Genomic DNA, 16,583 nt, shown 5'->3' on the forward strand with positions numbered 1-16,583 from the left:
CACAGTGTATATCAGATTACTAGAATTCAGATGAAAATACTGCGGTAATACTCAGTCTCTTTGCCAAATTATTCTCAATTCTGGTGTACATGGGCTATAAATATAGAAAATAATTGAATTCTGTAGATCTTAAGTGAAATAACCTGTTCTGTCCTGTTTCTTGTGAATATTCTCCATAATAGTCTAATTGTGTTCTGTGCTCCTGGCTGCTGAATGTGTGTTCATCAGCAATGTAATGGGTTGTGAGTATGCACCCCAACTATCTGGGCAAGCATAAAGAAGATTCTAGTAAAAAGGCTAAAGATGTTTTTCCTAATGCAAATTGTATGAATCACGTAAATGGCAGTGTCTTTAAAAATTATCAACAGGCTCTGCTTTGTTTTGTTTTGCTTTTCTTCTTCACTGTATAGGTCCTGTTTCTCACTCCACATTTTTGATGTTACCAGATCAGTAATTCAATAGACAGCTAAGCAGGTGTGCAAATCACTCCTGACCCCCAGATTCCTTAAATGACCCCTTGAAGCAATGGAGTGAAAACATTCTCAGTATGTCATAATATTGAGATATTTTAGTTGCCTCAATATTTTTTGGTCTTAATTTTTAAAGGCTGTTTTCTGCTTGTGCGCACCCCCTCTCCGTGCCCCTTGATTTTTAAGCAAAAATAAGCCTTTACCTGGATCTTGGCCATGAGGATTGGAGGATGTGTGTCTACAAAACCTATAGATTGTGCTTATAGGCAACTGAGTTCTAAGTGGTCAGCTATGTCAAGGGAAAGATGGGTATTGAAAAGGTGGGAAAAGAGAGATGAGGCTTGGGGCTCTTGAAAATCATAACATTTCTATTTCTAAATATAGGACTTTTGACTATAAACTTCCAGTTCAAGTCAACCAATATTTATTAGTATATACAAGGAACTATGGGAGTGATAAAAAGATGAATAAGAGTAGCCCCTCTCCCTCTAGTTGCTTAGAGGAGATAAAACATAAAATTAGCCTTATTTAGTAAGATTCTATGTTATTTTGCCTCTCCCAACCTGAAAAGTATGCTCATTTTATTAAATAATATCAAGTTCCCATATATCCAAGTAAAGAAGACCTAAACATCTAGATGAAAGGGATTGATGTCCCAGTTTGCGTTTCTAATGAATGCATCAACAGGAGATGATATTTCCCTAGCCACCCTTCAACCTTGTGCATATGTCAGGGAATAGCTGGCCCATTGGCCAGCCTTTAAATACTGTGGAAATTAGCTGTTTCATTAGGAAACTCAACTATTTCTCTTTCAGGGAGGATGCAAATTGGTTTTCAACAAAGTGCTCAAGATAGTCATATGTCGACATTAAAGGTCTGAGAAGAAGATGACATTAAGTAGATTCTGGCCAATTTTTAATCATGGAAATTGATTTAGGGGGTGACCCTAGTACAAACTTGGAGAATAGGAGCCTGGATTCAAATTTAGAGGCATGCATCAGCTACAAGACCTATGCATCGGGCAAGTTGTGTGTGTTTTTCTTTTAATCTTGACTTTGACAATGCACTAGTTTCCTCTAGTGCCTTTGTATACTCCATTCCCTCTGCATGCAGTGTCCTGTGTTCTTCCCCCACCTCTGTTCTCTCCTCTCTTGTCTTAACCTTGCCAGCTCCTGCCCTTACGGTCTCAGCAGAGAGACCTTCTCTGACTGCTGGATTTAAAACAATCCCCAGGTTCACCCCTTGCCTACCTTTATTGCCTCTTCTAATTTTTTCCTTCAGACTTTGTTATCTGGCTCTTCTGCCATCTCCCCTAAAACAGACACACACATATCATGACTGTAGGCTCCAGGAAAGTAGGAATTTGTCTGTTTTATTCCTGACTACAGCCCCAATGCCTGATATATATGTAGTGCTCAATAAATAGTTTTTGAATGAATGAAATCACTTATGACACTTGTTCTTCATTATATAAATCACATTTAGCTGAGGGCTATTGTGTATTGTTTACTGGTGCCCATGGGTCAGGGGCTTCTTCCCCAGCTGTTCTTCGTGCCTGGCCCAGCTCAGAGTAGATGCTCAGAACGTTGAGAAAGAAAGAGTGAATGGATTTTCTGACAAAGGTCTAGCTAGAATGAGAATTACCTTCATAATCTAGGCAAGGAACAGGAGACTCTGGGCCCTGTGTGTTTCTGAAGGGCAGTACCAGTATCTTACTCATTCTTATCTCTCCATGGGTGGTCCTGGCACAGAGCAGAGTCAGTTGGATCAGATGGAGTTGAGTTAGGGCAGTGGTCGGCAAACTCATTAGTCAACAGAGCCAAATATCAACAGTGCAACGATTGAAATTTCTTTTGAGAGCCAAATTTTTTAAACTTAAACTATATAGGTAGGTACATTGTTATTAACTTAATTAGGGTACTCCTAAGGCTTAGGAAGAGCCACACTCAAGGGGCCAAAGAGCTGCATGTGGCTCGCGAGCCGCAGTTTGCCGACCACTGATTAGGGAATAGCTAGAACAAAATCCCTCTTGACAACAACATTGGATAAAGCTCAGCTTATGAATACTCCCTTAAAAGTGGCAGAGGTAACACCTTCTATATTTTCTCCTGCAATTTTTTTTTTAGAATGCCAGGTAGCAGCCCTGGCCAGGTTGCTCAGTTGGTTAGAGCGTTTTCTCATATGCTAAGGTTGTGGGTTTGATCTCTGGTCGAAGGCATGGAAGGCAATGCAAGTTTCAGCCCTGCCTTTAAAAAGCTTACCTTGAGGGAAGCTTAGGCTTTGTGCTCTGGTTTATACAACCTCCCTGAGGTGGCAAAAGAGTTGGAATCTTGGGTCTGGCCTCTGTGTTGGCCTCCACACCACAGTCTTTGAATAGGAATAGAAAGGTCACCAACTGTGGTTGCAAATTGGCTCTTGCATTAATCCTGACTTATTCATAAATACTCAGTATTTTTCTAAATTGAGTTTAGGGCTTTTGATTGAAGCCTGAATCATTTACCGCGACAGAGCATATCACCAGTGTAGGAAAACTAGAACTTAAAAATACAAAGCCCCTTTAAGTAATCCAATATAGGATAATTACATTATTAAATAAAGCTGTGTGTCTCAAATTATTCCTCTGCCATTGTACATGTGAGGATAATAATGTGAACTGTGCTAAGCGAACAGAGCAAAAAAATGTTTAACAAGAAAGAGCATGTCTAAATCATATGTTTATGTTTAAATAGAGGCTACACAAAACGAGAAGATTTACTTGGTTTCTACTTTAAAGTGTTCTCAATAGGCATGAAACTTTCAGTGATTCTCTGTGAATATTGTCCTTCTATTAATGACAGCAATAGATCAAGATGCCATGCCAGATCACCAATAACCTGGAAGAATTCAGAGGGCTTCCACCATAATTTTCATATACCAACTGAGCAAAAGTTTTCTTCCTCCTTTTAGGGTCTTTGTGGAATGTGGGCCCTGCTGGACTGCATATCTGGACAGAGTGCCATATATTTGTAAAGCTACTTTAAAAAAAGATCAGGGCATGTGAAAGTAATGGTTGGGTGTCAGCATATTAGAACATCTGGGTTGGGTGGTGGTTGACTTTGGGACTTTGGGTTACTGTTTTTGGTTTTATAAAGTGTTCTTATTGATAACTCTGAGCTTAAACACCAGAATGGATCTCATTAATCGTTTTTTGCTTAGGTTTTAATAGCCGGAGCTAAGTGTATGGGTTTTTATTATGGCAACCTAAAAGTAGTTAAAAAAACAGATTGTGGAGTTAACACCGTGTTTGTTGGGTCAAAGGAAGATGGGCAGGTTCAACCATTGACTTAAGGCATCTCTATACATAGCAAATGCTTGCCTATCTAGAGAGAAAATATCTAGGACTCTGAGATGTATTTTTTCGCTTTCTGTGTAAATTGGTTTTAATTTTAGGGAGCAGAAAAGGTACACACATGATAAACCCAAAAGGAAAGAAATGGAACTGGGAATTAATGAGAAGCTGTTTCTGGTGCTTTCTTTCTTTTTTTTTTCTTTTTTTTAAAATATTTTTATTGATTTCAGAAAGGAAGGGAGAGGGAGATAGAGATGGAAACATCAATGATAAGAGAGAATCATTGATTGGCTGCCTCCTGCACGCCCCCTACTAGGGATTGAGCCCTTGGCCAGAATCAAACCTAGGACCCTTCAGTCAGCAAGCCAACGCTCTAACCACTGAGCCAGACCTGCTAGGGCTCTGGTGCTTTCTTTAGAGATGGGCTTCTGGTCAGGGGAGCAGGCTGCAGCCTAACAGGTTTTAGATTAGCGTGTATTAAAAATGTATTTAGGAACATAAAATATTTAGGATTTTTGAATTACTTGTTTGATACACAAACGCCTTTGGCGATACCAAGAAGGATGATTGCATTACATTTGACAAATCGCGCCTCAGAGCAGTCTTCCGTTTGCTTACTCCCTCTACTCGTGCCAGGATGGATTTCCAAAATCCACTGAGTCACAAGCTTCACCCAAATGGCTGGTGGGGGTGGGGGAAAAAGGTTGGAAGAGAAGGGGCTGGCTTGGGAAATTGGAACCCAATACGCTAATGAGCCTCCATGGCAAATCCATTTGATCATGTTAAGGGAGTCAAATTAAACCTCAGTGCATACTTGAGAGGATATCTTCATCACTCAGACAACAGAAAATTCTTCACATTTTTAACTGGCTCATGAATGCTGATTTTTGTAGTCTTTACTTTGGGACAAAAACACAATGCAAGCTAAAAAATTAAAACTCCTTTTATTGCAAAATGACTTTAAATCCCATGCATCCCAGGAAATGGGAGGGAATTAGGGGAATGTTCTGTGTCCCTGGGTGGCAGTGGGGTCAAGTGTTACTACTGAAAGGGCTTAAGAGACCAATTTCCCAGAAAGATAATGATGCAACCAAAGCTGGCTCCTGGTTCCACTTCAGTTTTCTCCTCTCTAAAATGGGCCTAAGAACACTCAGCGAGTCCTTGTAGGGATTAGGAAAAGTAATGTCTGTTAAATTCATAGATTAGTGTCTGAGTAAATTAAAGCATCTCAGAGTTTCTGCCACTGTATTCTTGAGAGCTGAGGAGAATGACTCAGAAACCCAGACATTTTTGATTGCTTTTGGCACAACTTTCCTTTCGAGGTACCCAGCAGGAGCTACCGGGATATTATTGTTCCCAGACAGAAAAGAGGTAGGTTGCCCTGGCTGGTGTGGCTCAGTTGGTTGGAACATTGTCCCGTACATTAAAAGGTGGTGGGTTCGCCCTAACCGGTTTGGCTCAGTGGATGGAGCATCGGCCTGCAGACTGAAGGGTCCCAGGTTCGATTCCGGTCAAGGGCATGTACCTTGGTTGCGGGCACATCCTCAGTAAGTAGTGTGCAGGAGGCACTGATCGATGTTTCTCTCTCATTGATGTTTCTAACTCTCTATCCCTCTCCCTTCCTCTCTGTAAAAAACCAATAAAATATATTTAAAAAAAATAAAAGGTGGTGGGTTCAATTCCTGGTCAGGGCACATACCTAGGTTGCAGATTCGATCCCCTGTCCGGGTGCATGCAGGAAGCAAAGGTTGATGTTTCTCTCTCTCTCTCTCTCTCTCTCTCTCTCTTTCCCTCTCTCTAAAATCAAGCATTTTTTTTTAAAGGAAGAGGTAAGAATTCACAGTTACTCATAGGTGTCATCAGAATACCACTCACTCTTATTCCTTGATTTTCAGCTCAAGTGATATTACATAACATTAGTAATAGCCATTATAGCCATTGTTTCTTGGATGCCTACTCTGTGCTGACAAGTGTACTCTAACAGTTTCAACATCTGAACTACCCTATGAGAATGGGTTCTTTTATACTACTTCCCACTTTGTTTAAGATGAGACTTTGGCAAGATGATGTCACAAGGGCATTAAACATGGTAGAGCTGCATTTGAGCCTGGACCCATCAGCCTCAGAAGCCAGTGCTTTCTCAGTATCCCTTATTTTCTCCCAGCATGAAACATCCAGAGACCGAGTACAATTAAAATAAGTATTTGTTGCATGCTTTAGGCCCAGCATGACCCATGGCTCTCTGGGAAATATAAGAGAAGTAGAAGTTAAAGCTACTTGCCTCTAAAAAGTCTCTGTAATTCAGGTATTTACTATAGAAGGCAGAATTGTGCAATTCAGCATCAAATACTGATGCCTAGCAAAGATTTAACATTATGTCACAGACAATAAGAACAGCAATTCCCAGGTCGGGGACCAACTTAGTGTTGGTATCATTTTATTTTGCCTGGTAAGGATATTAGAAAAACAACAACTACTAACATCGATTGCCATCCTCATTTCAGAGGGAAATAATGATAACCCCCAGATAAAAGGAGGAGAGTAAAGTCTTAAATGGAAAGAGGGTGCAGAGGGCCCCTCCAGACAGTGTGGCTCCCTTCTCTCTGCTCTGCCCTGGAAGGCTGACCTGTGTAGGCGCCATTAACAGAACACCTGAGCCCTGTGGCTTCCAGTGGGGTTCAGCCATGGAGATGAGAGGGAGGAGAGTGAGGGCAGGTATTTATTCCCTGTTCTTTCCTGTGAGGTTCCTCCAGGCTGATGGTGTCCTTTTAAGGAAGAGTCACTGCCACTAGTAGAAGGACCTATTCTGATCCTGGTAACCACCCCCTCTCACTGTTGACCCTTTGGCTTAGGAGTGGTGGTAGCTGATCTGCTGTTAGCTATACTATCTGTCTCGTATGGTTGTTTTACCTCCCACCAACACCTTTGTCGTTACTCCCTTTGTAAACCCTTCTTGGATGATCATTCCATTTATTTCCTATTGGGATCCCAACTGATACAAGGATAATCCTTGAAATCTAGCAAATTTCGTTTCATGAAATGCTCACTGCATTGTCTTCATTTTTTCTCATTTTGCCAGTAACCAGTTAAAGCTTCTTCTTGTGGATCCACATTACCATCTGTTTTGCCTGACTTTTCTGGACCTCTGATAGGCAGCTACGTGCCTATAGAGTGAAACCTTTTTACTCACTCTGTAGCTATCCTGTTAGCAGAACACACTAATGTGGAACAGGAACAGTGATTGGGCACACGAAAAGGTGCCTTGAAGAACAGGTATCTGAGGGAGGCTTGAAAGCAAGGGGGTGGCCAAACCAGCCAGGACCAATGGTGGCATTTGCTTCCCCTTGCCTGAGTCCTTTCGTTAGGCCACTAGCTGATATGGTTGCCAGTGGTCTTTCTAAAAGTTGACACTTATTTTTTTTTTCATCTGTAGCCTCTATCTGGATAAAAATTTCAGAATCTTATGGAACCAATTGGACTATTATTTTGGTTTTACAATTTATGTAGCTAACATCCCCGATTGATGTGTTTTGTGTTCCCAACGTTTATCACATTTTAGCTACTACAAAGAACATTTTTAAAATCCAGGGAAAATTGAGGTGAATATGCTGTGCTTTCCTGTTTTTGTCCCCCCCCCCATAACCCCTCTAATATTAGACTTATGTGTTTATTGTCATTTGGACTCTATTCACACATTTGAGTATTGCTCTCCTCAGCAATGATCTGTGATTGTGTAACTACATGGTGTTATAGGGAAGGCATGGCCTGAAGTTTCACACATTACTACTGCTCGTATCCTAGTGATTTGAACTTGGTCACGTGGCTGCAAGGAAATGGTGCCTTTATTCTGTACCCAGCAATTTAGCAGTTTGTTATCAAGAAGAAAGGAAGAATAGATATTAGGGAAAAGTTAGCCACAGTTGGGGAGTGTTAAATTCCCCTGTGTCAACTAAGATGTTTTCTTACACATAAGCCAAATGGGCTGTGCAATTCCATTGAGCTTGAGCTGACTCTGAGACATCCAAATTGGCAACAGGGGACTGGAGTCTAAAGGAATTTTGGGAACTAAACTGTAGAATGTCGCCATGGGCTCACAGGTGAACATTAGAATTCCCAGGGAAAATTATTTCTTCAAAGAATGTTTTGCAGAGAAAGAAGACCTGGACCCAGACTGCATCTAAGTATATATATTTCCTACATTTTTCCGGTAGGGAGATTGAATAAGGAGGAAGGGAAATTGAACAAAGCAAAGAAATACGGCAGTGGTAGCTGTTGGGTAGGTGTTCTTCTCCAAGGATCTCTTTAATATCTGCACATCTTGTGAGCAGAGCCACTGACTGCCTTTTCTCTGGACTGTTTTTGAAGGATATTTATTTGTTTAGTGAACAAACAGCCCGGAAGATAGAGCGAGTGTCTCCCTCCGGAACAAAGGGTAGGCATGCTTACTGACGAGTGTTAAAGATTTGGGTTCCCTACATTCAGGGTCCTTCTCCTATAATGCCCCCTACTGTATACACAGGTATTATCCAGCCCTCTTTCCATCTCCTTTTGGGAAGTGGGTGTTAAGGAACCCACAAAAGCTGATACTTTGACTACAGCTATTTGCTGTAAACCATCCTTTGTCCATGACAAAGAGTCCTGTGTCCTTTGCCACTGTCCATGAAACTGTGGCAACTGGTAAGTTTGAAAGTAGAGTAAAATCTCAGACTCTTCACAGTTCTTAATAAGAGGAAGAGTTTCATTTCAGGGTAGAGCTGTTCATTACCAAATGCTACTAAGAGGTCAAGGAAAATGAATAAGAAACGGCCTTGGGCACTAGCCAGTCAGGGCGCTATGGGAGGTACCCAATGGATATGTCTCACAATGGATATGTCTCTCTCTGTATCTCCCCCTCCCTCCCATCCTCTAATGGAAAAATATCCTCAGGTGAGGATTAACAAAAACAAAACAAACAAACAACAACAACAAAAACAATAAAAGAAAAGAAAAGGCCTTGGTTTAATGATACAGTACAGTGGTTCTCAAAGTTTTTGGACTCAAGATCCTTCACACTAAAATTATTGAGGAGCTTGTGGGTTACTCTATTGATATTTAATGTGTTAGAATTAAAATGAGAAATAAATTAAAATACTTATTAATTCATTTAAAAATAATATAACATCCATATGCAAAAAAAAGGAATGTCAAGCTGACCCTCACACCTTATACCAAATTAAGTCAAAATGGATTATACTTTTAAATGTGGAACTATGAAACTTTTGGAAGAAAACATAGAAGAAATTTTTCATGACCTGATATTAGGCAAAGAGCTCATAGACATAACAGCAAAACTACAATCCATAGAAGAAAGACTGACCAATGGACTTGATCAAATTTAAAACTTTTTCTTTGTGAAAGACACTAAAAAGAATGAAAACACAAGTCTACAAATTGGAAGAAGATATTTTCAAACCACATATCTGATGAAAGACTTGTATCCAGAAAGTACAAGAACTCTCAAAACTCAACGGTAAGGAAACAAACAACCTAATTTCAAAAATGGGCAAAAACTTAAACACACACTTAACCAAAAAGGGTATAAATATGGTAAATTAGCACCTGAAAGGATGTTCAGCTTCACTAGTCATTAGGGAAATGAAAATTTAAAACATGCTGAGAAATTACTAAATACATATTAGAATGGCAATAATAAATTAATTAACAGTGATACACTAAGTGTTAGTGAAGATGAGAAACAACTGGAACTCTCATAAATTGCAGGTGGGAATGCGAAATGGTACAGCTACTCTGGAAAGCAGTTGGGCAGTTTTTACATAATTAAGTATTCACTTACCATATGACTCAGCCATCCCTCTCCTAGGTATTTACTGTGGAGAATGGAAAACGTATACTCACAGAAAATCCTGTACGTGAATGTTTATAACAGCTCTGTTTGTAATCTCCCAAACTGGAAACAACTCAGTGTTCTTCAATGGATGAATGTATAAACCAACTTTGCGACACATCCATACTATGATATACTACTCAGCAATAAAAAGGAACAAGCTATTGATACGTGTAGCAACATGTATTGATCTCAAAGGTTGTTATGCTGAGTGAAAGAAGCAGTTTCAAAAGATTTCATACTGTAGGATTCAATTTATATGACATTTTGGAAAAGAGAAAACTATAGCAAACTAGAGCAAGAACAGATCAGTGCTTGCCATGTGTTAAAGCACATAGAACTGCACACCATAAAAGGGATATTTAATCAAAGAACATAGATGCATATATACCCATGGACACAGACAATAGTGTGGTGAAGGGCTGGGGTGGGGCATGGGCTTGGTGGAGGGGGGCAAAAGGAGAGAAAATGGGGGACATCTGTAATACTGTCAACAATAAATTTTTAAAAAGAGATATTTTACTGCAAGTGAATTTTAAAAATAAAACTAAAATGGAAAAATAAACCCATTATGTAAATGTAAAACATTTTTATGAAATTTAACCACATTTTTGGAAATAAAAAATTAGTGAAAACAGTGGTATTGTTTTACATTTTTGTCAATCTCTCTATTATCTAGAATAGAGACAGCTGGATTCTCATATCTTGTGGGTTATCTCTATTGATAGTTAATATGTTAGATCATTTTCTGGGTTGCCATACCATATGTCATGTAGTCTCTGGAAAACCCCGACTTGAAAGACTAAGAGAGAAAAAAGCAAATAATGTCTGAGTATTATTATGATCATTGTTTTGACTCCATGGACCACCTGAAATAGTCTCAGGGATTCCCCAGGGTCCCTGGACCACACTTTGGAACCACGGATCTAACACTTCTCAGTCATTTTCATAGCATCTTGGCTTTTTTTTTTGGCCATACCCACATGTCCCCATGTTAACTTAATGGTTTTGTTCAGATTGGTAAATTTTTAAAAACATATCTATTTCAAGAGGAAACTTTCTATAGCTCCTGTAAATGAGAAACCAGTTTCATTTTCCTGTAAATGGAAAGTAGCCACACAAAAAATAAGCAATGTGTAACTTACATTTAAAAATATAAATTTACCCATGAACCATCCAAACTCATTTCTGCATGGCACGCTTTGGAAAATGGAACGCAAAGGAGTGAAGATAACGACAGCTGACATACCACTTCATTTACGTTAGCCCATTTAATCCTCACAATTATCATGAGAGGTGGATTATTATTGTCCTTTTATAAACATTTGAAATATATGTGTGCGCATATATATATATATATATAATATATACGAAGTTGTCCAGTGTTCCATAGTGAGTAAATTGCAGAGTTGGGATTTGAACCCAAGCAGATAGGAAACCTGGATTCTTGTCCAAGTTCTAGCAGAACTTGCCACCAGGACATGTCCCTGGACCTTATTATCCCCATTAATAAAATGAGGGAAGTGGACTAAATCCAAGTATGCAAGTTCCAACACTGGGTGCCTGCCCAAGGGACGAGGCAGGTAAGGGAAATGTGGACGGAACATACGGCAATACCGAGTTGTGGGGACAGTGGTAATGAGAGATCTCGAATCCTGTCTAAAGGAAGGCAATTGCTGCTCACATTCAGTGGTGTTTTGTTGGTAATGGTGGGCTTTTTGTTTTTGTTGTTCTTGACAGATATACTTTCATTTCATTTTGTTTTACAAGAGAAGCTGGAAGTCGGGATACTTTTGTATAATTTATCAGTGTTTAGAACCCTTGGAGAGGCCAGCCGTACACATGGGCTGGCTGATTTATGACCTCTTGACTAGCTGATCTCCCCTGACTTAAAGGATTCCATGATTGAATAAGCTGTTTTTACACAGTGGTGGAAACAAAATCCAAATTACAGAAATAGGCAGTTTAAAACATTAATGAAAGGGAGTATGGATTTAGAAAGTGTCTCAACACAGCCTACATAAATATTGATTAGGAGCCAGGTTAATTGAAAAGCCAAGGTACACTAATAGAAGAACAAAGTATTTCTTTGTGTTCCTTTTGTGTTGTATTAAGAGTAAATCAGCAATATTTATCCAATGCTAATTCTCAGTTTGCAGACAGCTAATGGAATTATGAGATGAGCTTATTGAAATTCTTTCCTTAGACATAGAGACTTGCCCAAGAATGGTGAGTATTAGGAACTTTAGTCAGCACTTGTTCAGAATAGTAAATTCGAGCATGTGATCTATGCCATTGTGTGTACAAAGTAATGTTTCCTGAGACATTTTCTATATATATATTGGCTGTTTTGTTTTTTGGGTTGGTTTGTTGTTTCCCCTCCTCTGCTTATCAGATTTCCTTCTAAATCCTGGCATTTGACAATGTTGCAGGGCCAGTTTCTCTGTGAATCCAGTAAAACATACTGGTGGTTTCACAATTAAGCCAAATTTGGGTTTATGGCTTATGCAGGTTTATGTGAATTCCTGCGTTTGTTTTTGTGTATTGTGTATATAGTCAGAAGGTCCTTTTCAAAGAGAAAAGGAGGGTGGGCAGAATCTCTGGTCTGAATCTGGAAAGATGGGTTTATTCATCAATGACATCATTAGGACTGTATTTTCTCTTGGTTAATAAACTATTTGTTTGGCGGGTATTGGAAGCCAGCCAGAGCTAGTCATGCCATTTCTTGGAAATGATCTGAAGCAACTGGTAATTGAAATGATAATCATTTGATCAGAGTGAGAGCTATTTGAAAATAACACTCATCTCCAAACTTGTCTCTTCTAGGGAACCATATTTGGTAAAATTGCTGTCAAATTCCATCTTGGCTAATGTTGAGACTTATATAGCATGATAATTATTTTCCAGTCTTTTCTAAATGAGATTTCTGGTGTGCCCTGTCCAGAAGCTGTTCCCATATGTTTTGAAACAATAACCCAGGCTGAATTTTCAGTCTGACATTTAATAATAACCATGTAATAGCTATAAAATGCGTGACAACTACAGATCTTTTATTGCAAGAGGATAGTGTAGTGAATCAGAGTGAAATCATCCGTTGAAATGGTACTTTGTAATATGCCCCATTGTTTACGTAAAGCATTGAAATATTTTTTTCTTGAGCAGAGGGTCAAAATAGTTTCCACTTTGTCTCCCATTTAGTGGAAGTTCATAGTTAATCGTGATAAGAGAAAAGATTCCATTACGAAAGTTTTACTTTTCATTTTTGATAGAGTATTTGTTATTTTGCTACTGCCTAACAAACTTTCTTCTCAGCTTGGAACTGGAGAAGCAAAAGTGTAATTTTAGATCCCACCTTAAAATATTTTTAAAAACTAAACCCAGGGTTGTTGTTTTTTTATTGTGTGAGACTTATCTTAATAAACCCTTTTTTGTTTGCTTTGGAGTAGCGTGTGCAATGCTGTGGTGTGTGTGTGTGTGTGTGTGTGTGTGTGAAGGAGGAAAGAGTCATGTTTAACAGCAAAATTAGTCAAAATCACTTGTGAATTCCTTTTGTTTAATAGCTTAGAGACATCTTCCTGTTGTTGTTTGTCAAAAATATTTCTCAGATTTTGTAAGCTTGGGGGTTTTCACAGCTAAGCTTTTTTTCAGAAATGTGAACTAAAAGAAATGAAAGAAGTCAGTTCAAGTTGAAATGTCAAAGGTTTCAAATAATTTAACTTAAAACCCAGTGAGATGATCTTAAGCCTTTTCCAAAGAATCTTTGAGTAAGAGAGGCCCTCCTCTGCTCCATGTATGGACATCTATTAAATATCTCGCTGGATTAATTCTGAGTCAGAAAAGTTGGTTGTTTCCTGGAAGCAATTAGAGATGCTTAAAATTCAAATTTATGATCCATAGGAGAAACTTAAGTTTCAACTACTTTTCTTAGATTCAAAGGCTTTCTCCTCACTCGCCCTCTCGCCTCTTACCCCATATGTATTAAAAGAAAAAAAATCAGTACATTTCTCAACTTACAAAGTTTTTAAGAAACATGAGTATGTGTAAGTTTCTTTCAGTGGGAAGCACATAACATTTATGAAGTATTTCTTTTGGGATTACATCACAGTTTTATTTAATTTTTAGGACAAAAGTTAAATTCAATATTTGTGTATAAGCCAAGGGAAAATGTACCATAAACATAGGAATTTTAGGGTGAGTCAGAGTTCCAAGAATCCCAGATTTACTTAGACTATTTATATAGAGACAGGCTAACCATTAGTCATCTAGTTCTCACTTTTTTACTTTTGCAATTAATTGCACTTAAAAATTAGCTTTCACCCAAGTGGTTAGATAGGCAGAGTGAGTTTTGGCAACTAGCATTAAAAAATGGCTGTTAGAATTACTGCCCAAGTTTTGTACTTTCTAATCATATAACAAATATATCTTATAAATTATTCCTCAACTAGACAACCAGCAGTGAAAAAACACTGAAATGAAGTGAGTTATTGAAGATTCTCTGTCACCAAAAAGCACATTGTCAGCTGGCGTAAGGTTAAGCTGCTCAAATAGTTTTTCAGATGGGCTTTGTTGAAAATTTATCATTTACCCCAGAACCACAAATAATGGTTTTTGTTCTTTCCCCAACCACCTATCGTAGGATGAAGTCATTGCTGTTTCTGAAAAAGTGATTGTGAAGCTTGAAGACCTGGTCAAGTGGGTACATTCTGATTTCTCCAAGTGGAGATGTGGCCTCCGTGCTGGGTCCCTGAAAACAGAGGCCTTGGGAAGGAATGGACAGAAGGAAGCTCTGCTGAAGTACAGGCAGTCAACCCTCAACAGTGGACTCAACTTCAAAGACGTCCTCAAGGAAAAGGCTGACCTTGGTAAATACACTTCGTACTTCTAAATCCAATGTGTGGGCGTATACAGTAACCTTTTTTGGTTGTAGATTTTCCTGGAAACCCTGATATATATTTGCTGATATATACACATATAAATACTGTATAAATAATATATATATATATATATATATCCTGATTATATAAATATATTTATTTATATATTTAATTTCTTTATATATATATATATATATAAATATATATATAAATTATATATATAATCTCTGATTATATATAATTTTTTTAACTTCGAAGGGGCCTGAGAATATAGATGGACAACTACTATCGCATTATCTGTTAGATCACAAGACCTTCTATATGTGAATCCCTGAGCCAGGAACTGGCTGCTATAACACATGGCCTTAAGCAGCTTCCAGTTGGGGTCAAGGTATAAGACTTACATAGCCACCTAAAACTGAATTAGTGGAGCGTTTGGATATTTGCTCTAGTAGAGAGCATGACATCAATGAACGCCATGTTGGAATTTCATGTTTTACATTGGATGGGCAGCAAAATGAGGACGAGATGAGTTGCCTAATGTGGAGCAGGAGAGCAAGGTCAAAGCAGGGCCGGTCAACATCAGTTTTCCTGAGCTTTTTAGCATTTAGTCATCACCCTCACCTACGTTTTTTTTTCTTTCCTTCCTTTCTCTCTTCCTCTATGAGTTCAAAGGAGAAGTGGGATTTGGAGTAGTTATTGTAATTAGTGTTTGAACCCTGACTGTGCTGCCGACTTAGCTGTGTGGCCTTGGGCAAATAATTTACCTCTAAGCCTCGGTTTCTCCGTCTGAAAAATATTGGAACTTTATAGGGTCACTCTGAGATGTAAGATACAAAGAAAGGGTCAAGCACAGAGATTGGTGTAGGAGGAACTCCACAATGAATTCTGTTGCTTGCTTTTTTTTTTTTTTTAACACTTTTCTCCTCTACTGTCTTTTTTGTACCCCTGGTGGGTTTTATTTTTTCTTTTGTTTTTATCTCCCTGTGGCATTCACTGACTTACTCTTCTAGCATTGCTCAAGACCCAAGTTGACCTCTGATTTAGAGTAGTTATTTCCTCTTTAGGCAAAGAGGAACTTTACTTTTAACATCTTAAGGCATATTTTTCTTTCATTCTAACACAATGCTGATTTTCATAGCCCTATTTTATGCCTTAATATGACAACTTCCTGTTTTTTTTTTAACCTAGTATTTAACTATTTCAACAAACATAGACTATCTTAATTAGCGTAAAGAGACTGAATAAAACCAGTGACTATTTTTCATGTGATTCTGGTTTGTGATGAGCTGTACTGTGCTTTGGGAATAGCATTAATATTTTCTTGCAATTTGAGTTTAATGATCAACAGTTTCCTGGCACCTTTTGGTAGATATCAGACAGTAATATTTTGGACATGGCAGCCTGATTGTCATGTGCACAGTTAGAGAAAATTATTAATCTAATGGTTTTCCTTTTAAAGTCCAAAGAACTATTTTTTAAAGAAATCTTCCCCTATGGTATATGCAGTTACACCCTTCAATTCTGTGAACACACAGACAAGTCTTCTGACATGTGACAGTGCTGAATAATACATCTGTTTTGTCACTTTCCTAATGTTTGATCTAAGTATTGCTATTGTCTTGTTTTCCTTACCATTAAAAGCTTTCTTTTGTTTGAAATTTTTTTCTTTAGTTAAGGAATATACTGTTACTAATAAAAAACTAAACAGGAAACCCACAGGGGACAAAAGGATGTGTAGATGGTTAAGCTTGATGTCACACATATAAACAAGAGTATTTATAGCAAGGTTATTTTGTGTTTTATTTTATTTTAGAGGATGAGCTTTATTTTTTAAATATATTATTTTTACTGGTGATAGTATTACAGATATCTCCCATTATTTTTTGAGGATGATCTTTATTTTTTATTATTGTTTTTAAAATATATTTTTATTGTTTTGTGTTTTAGCATTGATCATTTATTAATGAACATGGAAAGAAACCACATCTCTTAATTCCATCAAGAGATTTACAGGTTTTAATATT

General features: G+C 38.1%; 1 protein-coding gene across 1 annotated transcript in view; it reads left to right on the forward strand.

Moving 5' to 3' along the window:
- Positions 1-16,583, forward strand: part of ARID5B (AT-rich interaction domain 5B) — a 177,605-nt gene that overhangs the window by 15,090 nt on the left and 145,932 nt on the right. Inside the window, exon 3 of the mRNA XM_070432815.1 lies at positions 14,319-14,544. Within this exon, the coding sequence (XP_070288916.1) occupies positions 14,319-14,544 (226 nt within the window). The remainder of the gene's footprint in view (positions 1-14,318; positions 14,545-16,583) is intronic.

Source organism: Myotis yumanensis, unplaced genomic scaffold (genome assembly GCF_028538775.1).
Source record: "Myotis yumanensis isolate MYYU_CA2020_CCGP unplaced genomic scaffold, mMyoYum1.0.hap1 SCAF_13, whole genome shotgun sequence".
Lineage (NCBI taxonomy): Eukaryota > Metazoa > Chordata > Mammalia > Chiroptera > Vespertilionidae > Myotis > Myotis yumanensis.